Consider the following 14,885-nt stretch of genomic DNA (forward strand, 5'->3'; position numbering starts at 1 on the left):
CTGCCTGTCTTTATGCCTGCCTGTCTGCCTGCCTGCCTGTCTTTATGCCTGCCTGTCTGCCTGCCTGCCTGTCTTTATGCCTGCCTGTCTGCCTGTCTGCCTGTCTGTATCTCTTTATGCCTGCCTGTCTGCCTGTCTGTATGTCTGTATGTCTGTATGCCTGCCTGTCTGCCTGTCTGTATGTCTGTATGTCTGTATGCCTGCCTGTCTGCCTGTCTGTATCTCTTTATGCCTGCCTGTATGCCTGACTGTATGTCTTTATGCCTGCCTGTCTGTCTGTATGTCTTTATGCCTGTCTGTATGTCTGTATGTCTTTATGCCTGCCTGTATGTCTGCCTGCCTGTATGTCTGTATGTCTGTATGTCTTTATGCCTGCCTGTATGTCTGTATGTCTGTATGTCTGTATGTCTTTATGCCTGTCTGAATGTCTGTATGTCTGTATGTCTGTATGTCTTTATGCCTGCCTGTATGTCTGTATGTCTGTATGTCTTTATGCCTGTCTGTATGTCTGTATGTCTTTATGCCTGCCTGCCTGTCTGAATGTCTGTATGTCTGTATGTCTGTATGTCTTTATGCCTGCCTGTATGTCTGTATGTCTGTATGTCTTTATGCCTGCCTGTATGTCTGTATGTCTGTATGTCTGTATGTCTTTATGCCTGTCTGAATGTCTGTATGTCTGTATGTCTGTATGTCTTTATGCCTGCCTGTATGCCTGCCTGTCTGTCTGTATGTCTTTATGCCTGTCTGTATGTCTGTATGTCTTTATGCCTGCCTGTATGTCTGCCTGCCTGTATGTCTGTATGTCTGTATGTCTTTATGCCTGCCTGTATGTCTGTATGTCTGTATGTCTGTATGTCTTTATGCCTGTCTGAATGTCTGTATGTCTGTATGTCTGTATGTCTTTATGCCTGCCTGTATGTCTGTATGTCTGTATGTCTTTATGCCTGTCTGTATGTCTGTATGTCTTTATGCCTGCCTGTTTGTATGTCTGTATGTCTGTATGTCTGTCTGTCTGTCTGTATGCCTGTCTGTCTGTCTGTCTGTCTGTCTGTCTGTCTGTCTGTCTGTCTGTCTGTCTGTCTGTCTGTCTGTCTGTCTGTCTGTCTGTATGCCTGTATGCCTGTATGCCTGTATGCCTGTATGCCTGTATGTCTGTATGTCTGTATGCCTGTATGTCTGTATGTCTGCCTGCCTGTCTGTATGTCTGTATGTCTTTATGCCTGTATGCCTGTATGTCTGTATGCCTGTATGCCTGTATGTCTGTATGTCTGTATGTCTTTATGCCTGTCTGAATGTCTGTATGTCTTTATGCCTGCCTGTCTGCCTGTCTGCCTGTCTGTATGTCTGTATGTCTTTATGGCTGTCTGCCTGTCTGTCTGTCTTTATGCCTGCTTGTATGCCTGCCTGTCTGTATGTCTTTATGCCTGCCTGTCTGCCTGTCTGCCTGTCTGTCTGTCTTTATGCCTGTCTGTATGCCTGCCTGTCTGTATGCCTGTCTGTATGTCTTTATGCCTGTCTGTATGCCTGTCTGCCTGTCTACCTGTCTGTATGTCTTTATGGCTGTCTGCCTGTCTGTCTGTCTTTATGCCTGTCTGTATGTCTGTATGCCTGTCTGTCTGTATGCCTGTCTGTCTGTCTGCCTGTCTGTCTGTCTTTATGCCTGTATGTCTTTATGCCTGTCTGTATGCCTGTCTGTCTGTATGCCTGTCTGCCTGTCTTTATGCCTGTCTGTATGCCTGTCTGTATGTCTGTATGCCTGTCTGTCTGTATGCCTGTCTGTCTGTCTGCCTGTCTGTCTGTCTTTATGCCTGTCTGTCTGTATGCCTGTCTGTCTGTCTTTATGCCTGTCTGTATGTCTGTATATCTGTATGTCTGTATGTCTGTATGCCTGTCTGTCTGTATGCCTGTCTGTCTGTCTTTATGCCTGTCTGTATGTCTGTATGTCTGTATGTCTGTATGTCTGTATGTCTGTCTGCCTGTCTGTCTGTCTGCCTGTCTGTCTGTCTGTCTTTATGCCTGTATGTCTTTATGCCTGTCTGTATGCCTGTCTGTCTGTATGCCTGTCTGTCTGTCTTTATGCCTGTCTGTATGTCTGTATGTCTGTATGTCTGTATGTCTTTATGCCTGTCTGTATGTCTGTATGCCTGTCTGTCTGTCTGTCTGTCTGTCTGTCTGTCTGTCTGTCTGTCTGGATGCCTGTCTGTCTGTCTGTCTGGATGCCTGTCTGTCTGTCTGTCTGGATGCCTGTCTGTCTGTCTGTCTGGATGCCTGTCTGTCTGTCTGTCTGTCTGTCTGTCTGTCTGTCTGTCTGTCTGTCTGTCTATCTGTCTGTCTGGATGCCTGTCTGTCTGTCTGTCTGGATGCCTGTCTGTCTGTCTGGATGCCTGTCTGTCTGTCTGTCTGGATGCCTGTCTGTCTGTCTGTCTGGATGCCTGTCTGTCTGTCTGGATGCCTGTCTGTCTGTCTGTCTGGATGCCTGTCTGTCTGTCTGTCTGGATGCCTGTCTGTCTGTCTGTCTGGATGCCTGTCTGTCTGTCTGTCTGTCTGTCTGTCTGTCTGTCTGTCTGTCTGTCTGTCTGTCTGTCTGTCTGTCTGTCTGTCTGTCTGTCTGTCTGTCTGTCTGTATGCCTGTCTGTATGCCTGTCTGTCTGTGGGTGTGTGTTTCTTTCGGAGAACTTGGATTAAAAGCTGAAGACAAATTTCGGTGGGAACAATTGACCAATAAAGTGATGTTAATTAGTACTGTCCCCTTGCCGTAGTGTGTGTGTTAATGCTGGACGTTAACCGAAAGTTTGCTTATCTTTCAGTTATTAAACAACTAATTAACCAATGTAGGTTCAATGATTTGAATTCCACATCATTCAGTTTTTTTCTGTGAGCTCAATGCCACCTTGGCAGATAAGCAGCAACGGACAGTCACTACCATCATGGGACTTTAATTCATTGTTTTATTCTGTGTTGTTACAGCCTTCAACCCACATAATGCACAGTACATTTAATGTAAAGAAAATACATTAAAACAAGACATTGAAAACCGTGATTATTTTGTAATAATCAAACTAAAACTGAACCGGCCACAAAAAGCACTAATCGCTCAGCACTAGTGTGTGTGTGTGTGTGTGTGTGTGTGTGTGTGTGTGTGTGTGTGTGTGTGTGTGTGTGTGTGCGTGTGTGTGTTTGCGTGTGTGTGTGTGTGTGTGTGTGTGTGTGTGTGTGTGTGTGTGTGTGTGTGTCTGGAATAACACTGTGGTCTGTCAGCCAGGCTCCAGGTGGAATAACACTGTGGTCTGTCAGCCAGACTCATGGTGGAATAACACTGTGGTCTGTCAGCCAGGATCCTGGTGGAATAACACTGGGGTCTGTCAGCCAGGCTCCTGGTGGAATAACACTGTGGTCTGTCAGCCAGGCTCCTGGTGGAATAACACTGTGGTCTGTCAGCCAGGCTCCTGGTGGAATAACACTGTGGTCTGTCAGCCAGGCTCCCGGTGGAATAACACTGTGGTCTGTCAGCCAGGCTCCAGGTGGAATAACACTGTGGTCTGTCAGCCAGGCTCCCGGTGGAATAACACTGTGGTCTGTCAGCCAGGCTCCTGGTGGAATAACACTGTGGTCTGTCAGCCAGGCTCCAGGTGGAATAACACTGTGGTCTGTCAGCCAGGCTCCTACTGGAATAACACTGTGGTCTGTCAGGCAGGCTCCAGGTGGAATAACACTGTGGTCTGTCAGCCAGACTCCTACTGGAATAACACTGTGGTCTGTCAGTCAGGCTCCAGGTGGAATAACACTGTGGTCTGTCAGCCAGACTCCTGGTGGAATAACACTGTGGTCTGTCAGCCAGGCTCCTGGTGGAATAACACTGTGGTCTGTCAGCCAGGCTCCAGGTGGAATAACACTGTGGTCTGTCAGCCAGGCTCCTACTGGAATAACACTGTGGTCTGTCAGGCAGGCTCCAGGTGGAATAACACTGTGGTCTGTCAGCCAGACTCCTACTGGAATAACACTGTGGTCTGTCAGCCAGGCTCCAGGTGGAATAACACTGTGGTCTGTCAGCCAGGCTCCTGGTGGAATAACACTGTGGTCTGTCAGCCAGGCTCCAGGTGGAATAACACTGTGGTCTGTCAGCCAGGCTCCAGGTGGAATAACACTGTGGTCTGTCAGCCAGGCTCCTCTTGAAATAACACTGTGGTCTGTCAGCCAGGCTCCTACTGGAATAACACTGTGGTCTGTCAGCCAGGCTCCTCATGGAATAACACTGTGGTCTGTCAGCCAGACTCCTGGTGGAATAACACTGTGGTCTGTCAGCCAGGCTCCTGGTGGAATAACACTGTGGTCTGATAGGCAGGATCCTACTGGAATAACACTGTGGTCTGTCAGCCAGGATCCTACTGGAATAACACTGTGGTCTGTCAGCCAGACTCATGGTGGAATAACACTGTGGTCTGTCAGCCAGGTCCTGGTGGAATAACACTGTGGTCTGTCAGCCAGGCTCCTACTGGAATAACACTGTGGTCTGTCAGCCAGGCTCCAGGTGGAATAACACTGTGGTCTGTCAGCCAGGTCCTGGTGGAATAACACTGTGGTCTGTCAGCCAGGCTCCTCATGGAATAATACTGTGGTCTGTCAGCCAGGCTCCTGGTGGAATAACACTGTGTTCTGTCAGCCAGACTCCTACTGGAATAACACTGTGGTCTGTCAGCCAGGCTCCTGGTGGAATAACACTGTGGTCTGATAGGCAGGATCCTACTGGAATAACACTGTGGTCTGTCAGCCAGGATCCTACTGGAATAACACTGTGGTCTGTCAGCCAGACTCATGGTGGAATAACACTGTGGTCTGTCAGCCAGGCTCCTACTGGAATAACACTGTGGTCTATCAGCCAGGCTCCTACTGGAATAACACTGTGGTCTGTCAGCCAGGCTCCTGGTGGAATAACACTGTGGTCTGATAGGCAGGATCCTACTGGAATAACACTGTGGTCTGTCAGCCAGGATCCTACTGGAATAACACTGTGGTCTGTCAGCCAGACTCATGGTGGAATAACACTGTGGTCTGTCAGCCAGGCTCCTACTGGAATAACACTGTGGTCTATCAGCCAGGCTCCTGGTGGAATAACACTGTGGTCTGTCAGCCAGACTCCTGGTGGAATAACACTGTGGTCTGTCAGCCAGACTCATGGTGGAATAACACTGTGGTCTGTCAGCCAGGATCCTGGTGGAATAACACTGGGGTCTGTCAGCCAGGCTCCTGGTGGAATAACACTGTGGTCTGTCAGCCAGGCTCCTGGTGGAATAACACTGGGGTCTGTCAGCCATGATCCTGGTGGAATAACACTGTGGTCTGTCAGCCAGGCTCCTGGTGGAATAACACTGTGGTCTGTCAGCCAGGCTCCAGGTGGAATAACACTGTGGTCTGTCAGCCAGACTCCTGGTGGAATAACACTGTGGTCTGTCATCCAGACTCCTGGTGGAATAACACTGTGGTCTGTCAGCCAGGCTCCTACTGGAATAACACTGTGGTCTGTCAGCCAGGTTCCTGGTGGAATAACACTGTGGCTGATTTGACTGCTTTCTTACAGGACAGTATGTCATTGTGTCATCAAACAGTTGGGGTTATTATGGGATAGACAGATGGAGAGAGGGAGGGGAGAGAGAGGACGGAGAGGGTGGGAGAGAGAGAAAGTGGGAGAGAGATGGCGAGAGGGAGGGAGGGAGGGAGGGAGAGGGGGAGAGAGAAAGGGGGAGATAGAGAGGGAGTGAGGTACAAGGAGAGAGGGAGGGAGGTAGCGAGGGAGAGGGGGAGAGAGAAAGGAGGGAGATAGAGAGGGAGTGAGGTACAAGGAGAGAGGGAGAGAGGGAGTGAGGTACAAGGAGAGAGGGAGAGGGGAGAGAGACGGAGAGAGGGAGGGAGAGAGGTAGCGAGGGAGAGGGGGAGAGAGAAAGGGGGGAGATAGAGAGGGAGTGAGGTACAAGGAGAGAGGGAGAGAGGGAGTGAGGTACAAGGAGAGAGGGAGAGAGGGAGTGAGGTACAAGGAGAGAGGGAGAGAGAGAGTGAGGTACAAGGAGAGAGGGAGAGAGGGAGTGAGGTACAAGGAGAGAGGGAGAGAGGGAGTGAGGTACAAGGAGAGAGGGAGAGAGGGAGTGAGGTACAAGGAGAGAGGGAGAGAGGGAGTGAGGTACAAGGAGAGAGGGAGAGAGGGAGTGAGGTACAAGGAGAGAGGGGGGAGAGAGCTGGTCGGTCAGCGGGATCAGCAGACCATGCTGTCATTAGAGTGCAGACCTAACTTAGTTCTAGTCTGCTCTCTCCTCTCCTCCTCTCATTGACTAGAGGACAGAGAGAGAGCAGAGGGAGAGGGATGGAGTGAGACTGGAGAAAGGTGAGAGAGGGACAAAAAAGAGCAAAAAGAGGAGAAAGGAGAGAGAAAAAGGAGTGAAAGAGTGGAGAGAGAGTAAAGAAAGAGGGTGAAGTGGGCCTGATAGGCCAATGTTGTTGCTAAGGGGAATTGGGCGGTATTTTTACCCAAACATATTTGCACCCAACAAAAAACTCAAAGCTTCCTAGATCAAAGGAGAATGCTGTTCCGTGTGTAAGAAGTTCCAATGCTGAATTATTCCAACACCTTCCCTTTGTTGTCGCTAGATGAGAGGGGGGAGAGGGGGATACAGAGAGAGGGAGAGAAGAGAGAGGTAGGGAAGGGGAACAGAGAGAGAGAGACAGGGAAGAGAGAGAGTGAGAAGAGAGAGAGAGAGAGAGAGAGAGAGAGAGAGCGAGAGAGAGCGAGGGGGAGAGAAGAGAGAGGGAGGGAAGGGGAACAGAGAGAGAGACAGGGAAGAGAGAGAGTGAGAAAGAGAGAGAGAGAGAGCGAGGGGGAGAGAAGAGAGAGGGAGGGAAGGGGTACAGAGAGAGAGAGACAGGGAAGAGAGAGAGAGTGAAAAATTGGGGAGAGAGAGAGAGAGGGGGGGGTACAGAAACAGAGTTCTGCAATATTTATTTGGCACAGTTTATTTGCACTGTTCTGTTTTATGTCAACTCTTCTTCTTCCATCCATGTCTTCTATTACTGTGGTCAGTCAGATGAGAGGCTGAAGCGTTCACCTCAACCTGCATTCATATAGTAAGGATGGCTGCCGTCTTATGTGATCCTAACCAACTGTGCTATTTTGTTAGTTCTTTCACATTGTTTGTAACTTATTTTGTACATAATGTTGCTGCTGCCGTCTCTTATGACCGAAAAGAGCTTCTGGATATCAGAATAGTGATTACTCACCTCGAATTGGATGAATATTTTTTCTTTAATGAGTCTGACGCAAAGGATATACTGCTTCTCCGAGACCAGGCCCAAATCCCTGTCAATCGTGTGAAGAAAAGACGGAAATACATAGGGTAGAGATCAGCGTACCTTGTGAGAATTCTTGGGTGAGTGGGTAACCCGCCTCTACCATCCATTCTATTGGCCAACGTGTAATCACTGGAGAATAAACTGGATGATCTCAGTTTGAGACTATCCTACCAACGAGACATTAAAAACTGTAACATCTTATGTTTCACCGAGTGGTGGCTGAACCATGACAAGGATAATATACAGTTGGCTGGGTTTTCCGTGCATCGGCAGGACAGAACAGCTACGTCTGATAAGACGAGGGGTGGTGGCGTGTGTCTATTTGTCAATAACAGCTTGTGCCCGATGTCTAAAGTTAAAGAGGTCTCGAGGTATTGCTCGCCTGCTGTTGATGGATGCCTTGGCCTCATTCTCAACTGGCTTGTAATTGAAGCTGCAGTCACTCTGAGGGACAACCTCTCACATGGCCCGTGATATATTGTCCCTTTGGGAGTCTGGGAGAGTGGACAGGACAGTTCAGGACAGGACAGGAAAGGAGTGGGTCTGAAGAACATAAGGCATCTAAAAGTAATTCCTTTTCGGTGATAGGAGAGATTATACGTATAGCTTGGATTCTCACGTGGTCTTTTTATACCTTGATGCTGTATACCCCAGTGGATCCCCACCTTCCAATTCACACTCAGGAAAATCTGTTCTTGTGTGTAGGAGTACACCAGATAATACTCTCTCAAGGGCTATTCATGAAGTCTTTATAGTGTTTGATCTGATAAAGATGTCGTTTTATAGATTCCAGGTGAACCAGCAAGACACACACAAAACATTCCACAGAAGTGGGTGTCACCCAAATGGAGGAATCTCTTCTTCTTTTTTTAAAGCTATATCGAAAGCCTTGAAGCTTGGGAGTTCAACTTTTGGGACAATTATACTCTAAGAAAATAAGATCGTTTAAAAAAAACGTTTAAATGTATGGAATAGGGCTACAATGTTATCATGGAACTAAAGAAACGGAATTCACTACTTAATGATGCTGAACTTTATTGATGACATGACATGTATCCATTATGTTTTGCTTCATTAAATGTATACAGAAAATAACATTTTCAAATCATCATACATTTTTTTTGCCATGGAGTCAATGGCTATTCTATTTTCTGCTCAGTAATTGTTGACGCAATCTGTCGACGAGAGTCACGGTCAGTCATAATGTAATCATTTGGTCTACTACAGTATCAGAACATGAGAGATTAGGTCAGTCATAATGTAATCATTTGGTCTACTACAGTATCAGAACATGAGAGATTAGGTCAGTCATAATGTAATCATTTGGGTTACTACAGTATCAGAACATGAGAGATTAGGTCAGTAATAATGTAATCATTTGGGTTACTACAGTATCAGAACATGAGAGATTAGGTCAGTAATAATGTAATCATTTGGGTTACTACAGTATCAGAACATGAGAGATTAGGTCAGTAATAATGTAATCATTTGGGTTACTACAGTATCAGAACATGAGAGATTAGGTCAGTAATAATGTAATCATTTGGGTTACTACAGTATCAGAACATGAGAGATTAGGTCAGTCATAATGTAATCATTTGGGTTACTACAGTATCAGAACATGAGAGATTAGGTCAGTAATAATGTAATCATTTGGTCTACTACAGTATCAGAACATGAGAGATTAGGTCAGTCATAATGTAATCATTTGGTCTACTACAGTATAAGAATACATTCTTTGAAGTGATTACTAAAACATTTAGTTTGCTCTTTCTCACCAAAACAAGTAAAACATTGACTGATATTTCATCCGGCCAAGATGTGTGTGTGTGTAACACGTCTGTATTTGTAAAGGAATGTAATTAGTTGACAGTATCCTAACCTCGTCCCCAGTTGTCCCTTGTGTTTAGTGTATGTCAGAATATTCTTACAACAAACCGTACCATGGTCATCCCATATTTCCATTTAGTATTTGATACAGGCCATTGATCCTGTCTTACTACCCATTGGTCTAACACTATATGTAGCTCCGCCCACTTGCTTGTGTGTCATTGGGCCAGAATGCACCGGAAGTTGGAAGACCTACGAAACAAATTGCCAGGCTACACAAGGTGGATGTTATGGGTCTCTTTAGTAGATCTTAAAGGCGGTGAGCTTCAAGTCCCCTCTGATACGAACGTAGGTAATGACTTCCAGGACGTGACGGTTGGGGAACTTGATCACATGTCCATTAGGCATCTCCACTTCAAACACATCTCCGGTCAGCTTCAGGACAATCTTGAGAGAGAGAACGGAGAGAGGAAAGCCGTCACTATGACAACACTTTGACTTACTCTAACACCCACATGGTTTCATTGTTACATCACTATATGCCTAGTTCAACTCTGACTTGCCTAGTTCATTAGAGGTTAAATACATTTAAAAAGAAATATATGCCCAAGATTATCCATTTATCTAGTAATAAAAGGCTGTACTGCAGTACTGCATGCTCGATAATCCAGTCAGTATGATATAACTTATAACTAACTACACTGAATAATGCAGTCAGTATTTAATAACTCATCACTAACTAAACTGAACAATCTTAAAGGGATAGTTCAGGATTTTGACAATAAAGCCCTTCATCTACTTCCCCAGAGTCAGATGAACTCGTGGATATCGTTTGTATGTCTCTGTGTCCAGTATGAAGTTAGAGGTAGTGAATCGTCCAGCATGTAGTTAGAGGTAGTGAATCGTCCAGTATGAAGTTATAGGTAGTGAATCGTCCAGTATGAAGTCAGAGGTGGTGAATCATCCAGTATGAAGTCAGAGGTGGTGAATAATCCAGTATGAAGTTAGAGGTAGTGAATCGTCCAGTATGAAGAGGTAGTGAATCGTCCAGAATGAAGTTAGAGGTAGTGAATCGTCCAGTATGAAGAGGTAGTGAATCGTCCAGAATGAAGTTAGAGGTAGTGAATCGTCCAGTATGAAGATAGAGGTAGTGAATCGTCCAAAATGAAGTTAGAGGTAGTGAATCGTCCAGTATGAAGAGGTAGTGAATCGTCCAGAATGAAGTTAGAGGTAGTGAATCGTCCAGTATGAAGAGGTAGTGAATCGTCCAGTATGAAGTTAGAGGTAGTGAATCGTCCAGTATGAAGTCAGAGGTGGTGAATAATCCAGTATGAAGTTAGAGGTAGTGAATCGTCCAGTATGAAGAGGTAGTGATTCGTCCAGTATGAAGTTAGAGGTAGTGAATCGTCCAGTATGAAGAGGTAGTGAATCGTCCAGAATGAAGTTAGAGGTAGTGAATCGTCCAGTATGAAGAGGTAGTGAATCGTCCAGTATGAAGTTAGAGGTAGTGAATCGTCCAGTATGAAGATAGAGGTAGTTAATCGTCCAAAATGAAGTTAGAGGTAGTGAATCGTCCAGTATGAAGAGGTAGTGAATCGTCCATTATGAAGAGGTAGTGAATCGTCCAGAATGAAGTTAGAGGTAGTGAATCGTCCATTATGAAGAGGTAGTGAATCGTCCAGATGAAGAGGTAGTGAATCGTCCAGTATGAAGAGGTAGTGAATCGTCCAGTATGAAGTTAGAGGTAGTGAATCGTCCAGTATGAAGATAGAGGTAGTTAATCGTCCAGAATGAAGTTAGAGGTAGTGAATCGTCCAGTATGAAGAGGTAGTGAATCGTCCAGCATGAAGTTAGAGGTAGTGAATCGTTCAGTATGAAGATAGAGGTAGTGAATCGTCCAGTATGAAGAGGTAGTGAATCGTCCAGTATGAAGTTAGAGGTAGTGAATCGTCCAGTATGAAGTTAGAGGTAGTGAATCGTCCAGTATGAAGTTAGAGGTAGTGAATCGTCCAGTATGAAGTTATAGGTGGTGAATCGTCCAGTATGAAGTTATAGGTGGTGAATCAGCAAAAAAGATTGCTAGTCTTCGTGTACAGCTAGCATACTTTCAGTCTTTGCACTAAGCTAGCGCTAACACAAGTTAGCATTGGCACGCAAAACTACCTTTAACTTCCATCATAGTGGACTCAGAGACATAAAAATGTTATCGAATAGTTCATCTGACTCATCCCTTTAAGAAATACCACAATGCCCTTTTTTCCTCAAATATTATATTTTCATTTATTTAAACATTTGTATATATCCGGACAAACATCCACCTTGGTCCAGTCAGGACCCTCTTCCCATCCCAACAATTGTCCCACCTTGACAGTAGAACCCCTTTGGAGGTCACTGTATTTCTCTCTCTCCTCATGACCCCAGCAGCCGTCAATCTTTGAGTTGCACACAAGCACAGCGCCGTCAGTGTCATCCTTAAAACGTGGGTTGAAGTGCAGTGCCAGGTGATCTTCGTCACAGCCCAGTTCTATCTGGAACCTGAGGTTTGTTCAACAAGGGAAATAATTCGCTATCATATTCCATTTGAGCTAGCCGCAAACGTTCGGTAACATTAGGAATCAGTCCGAGAAGGGTAGTGTGCGGCGAACATAAGTGTCTGTTTTGGGTCTAAACTGCCAATACAAATAATAATGTGTCCATGTAGGCTTTCTATTGCATGTAGTAGGAATATGAAGTCATTAGCAGTATGACCACAGTAATCATAGCTGTTCATTCAAATCGTTCAATTGAAATTGTTGCTAAGTAACATGTTCGCCGCAAACAGAACCCTTCTTGAACTCACCTCGTCACATGTGCAATAGGAAGTCACAAGACAAATCATTCCAGAAACCCCACTACATGTCTGCACTTCTCTAACATGAATTGGTTTCACACATACAGTATACCACATACAGTACACCGCATACAGTATACCATATAGAGTATACTAGACATACAGTATACCACACATACAATATACCACATACAGTATACCACATACAGTACACCGCATACAGTATACCACATACAGTACACCGCATAAAGTATACCATATACAGTGTACCACATACAGTACACCGCATACAGTATACCATATACAGTATACCATATACAGTGTACCACATACAGTATACTGCATACAGTATACCATATACAGTATACCACACATACAGTATACCACACACACAGTATACCACACATACAGTATACTACACATACAGTATACCACACATACAGAATACCACATACAGTGTACCGCATACAGTATACCACATACAGTGTACCGCATACAGTATACCACAGACAGTATACCACATACAGTATACCACATATACAGTATACCACATATACAGTATACCACATTCAGTATACCACATACAGTATACGACATACAGTATACCACATATACAGTATACCACACATACAGTATACCATATAGAGTATACTAGACATACAGTATACCCCACATACAGTATATCCCACATACAGTATACCCCACCTACAGTATACCACACATACAGTATACCACATAAAGTATACCACATATACAGTATACCACATACAGTATACCACACATACAGTATACCACATATACAGTATACCACATATACAGTATACCACACATACGATATACCACATATACAGTATACCACACATACAGTATACCACATACAGTATTACACATACAGTATTCCACACATACAGTATACCACATATACAGTATTCCACATTACAGTATTCCACACTTACAGAATACCACATACAGTATACCACATACAGTATACCACATATACAGTATACCACATATACAGTATACCACATACAGTATACCACATATACAGTATACCATATAGAGTATACTAGACATACAGTATACCACACATACAGTATACCACATAGAGTATACTAGACATACAGTACACCACACATACAGTATACCACATAGAGTATACTAGACATACAGTATACCACATATACAGTATACCACATAGAGTATACTAGAGATACAGTATACCACACATACAGTATACCACATAGAGTATACTAGACATACAGTATACCACACATACAGTATACCACATAGAGTATACTAGACATACAGTATACCACACATACAGTATACCACATAGAGTATACTAGACATACAGTATACCACACATACAATATACCACATACAGTATACAACATATACAGTATACCACATACAGTATTCCACACATACAGAATACCACATACAGTATACCACATACAGTATACCACATATACAGTATACCACATACAGTATACCACATATACAGTATACCATATAGAGTATACTAGACATACAGTATACCACACATACAGTATACCACACATACAGTATACCACAGAGTATACTAGACATACAGTATACCACACATACAGTATACCACATAGAGTATACTAGACATACAGTATACCACACATACAGTATACCAACACTAAAGCATTCTCCATTCTTTAGTCTTTAGAACAAACATTTGTGGAACTGATGGTTTGTTTTTCAGTTATTCTTCTAAATGAATGTGATGGGTCTCTGGGTGTGATTTCCAAACCAGACCAGACCAGACCAGACCAGACCAAACCAGTTAAATGTACGTACCCCTTCGCCTCATGCAGAATCCTCCCCTCCACTTTCAACTGGTCTCCAGCTCTCAGCTTCACATTCTTCAGCTCAAGTTCCTGTTGTTAAGAAGCATATAGTTGACTATCTTTGAACATAAGGTGAAAGGGATCGTCTTTTAAATGTGTCACGTTTGGTTTGCTTTATGCTATTCAATCATTTATCTCTGGCTTTTGATAATCATTGTAATCACAATTTACAGTTTATGTCCCACTAATATTGTATAGCGATGTACATAATAGTAACCAGATCATTTACCCAGCAACACATATCTCAATGCAGTAAACATGTAGGTTACAAAGCCTGTTCAATATGTACCTTTATTATCCACACGAGCATGAAGGTTAATAAGACTTCCCATTGGCTTTGCCATGTTGTCACTGGTGGTGAAAAGCAGTCCTGAATCTACTATGGGATGGGACAAGAGAAGCCTCTATGCTGAGACAAAGAGAGATTAAAAGGTGAGGTTATAAGTCCAGCCCCCTTCACATATCACTAACTGATTAGCATGATGAGGGGGTCAAGAGGTACTTCATGATGATTCAACCCACAGCTGTTTGATTATCTCACTTAGCCTAGAGCCCAATACTGGGCTTTAACAAGGAGCTTGGTGACAGTATAGACAGCTTACTACTGTACTGCACTGATGATGTCACTCATACTGAACAGCCTGCTCTTTGATCTGTAATCAACTGTGATTGATCAGTACTCAAATGCCACTATGTTGAGAGAGATAATATTTTTTTCCACACACAGGACTATACTATGGTACAATAGAGAGAGAAAGAGAGAGAGAGCATGGCTGTAACGGCCGTCGTCAGAAAGAGACCAAGGTGCAGCGGAGGATGTGTTCATCATTAGGAATTTTAATAAACGAAAGAACACGACAAACGAAACACGAAAAGAAACGACAGCCAAACAGTCCTGTCAGGATTAACTCTACACAGAAAACAATCACCCACAAACCCCAAAGGAAAAACAGGCTGCCTATGTATGACTCCCAATCAGCAACAACGAACTACAGCTGTTCCTGATTGAGAGC

At 44.2% G+C, this 14,885-nt stretch overlaps 1 protein-coding gene across 2 annotated transcripts; it reads right to left on the reverse strand.

Moving 5' to 3' along the window:
• Positions 1 to 8,353: 8,353 nt before the first annotated feature.
• LOC123743221 (galectin-2) lies at positions 8,354 to 14,267 on the reverse strand. Of its 2 annotated transcripts, none has more exons than XM_045719325.2 (4): positions 14,162 to 14,267; positions 13,823 to 13,902; positions 11,529 to 11,700; positions 8,354 to 9,612 (listed from the first exon to the last, which is right to left on the reverse strand). In XM_045719325.2, exons 1-4 carry the CDS (start codon positions 14,180 to 14,182, stop codon positions 9,466 to 9,468), a joined length of 420 nt encoding a protein of 139 aa, XP_045575281.1. In that variant the 5' UTR covers positions 14,183 to 14,267; the 3' UTR covers positions 8,354 to 9,465. The 2 variants fall into 2 exon arrangements, with proteins under 2 accessions (XP_045575281.1, XP_045575282.1); XM_045719326.1 differs by having other exon boundaries at positions 14,102 to 14,172.
• Between the last annotated feature and the right edge of the window lie 618 nt (positions 14,268 to 14,885).

This window comes from Salmo salar, chromosome 05 (assembly GCF_965601325.2).
Source record: "Salmo salar chromosome 05, fSalSal1, whole genome shotgun sequence".
Taxonomy (NCBI): Eukaryota; Metazoa; Chordata; class Actinopteri; order Salmoniformes; family Salmonidae; genus Salmo; species Salmo salar.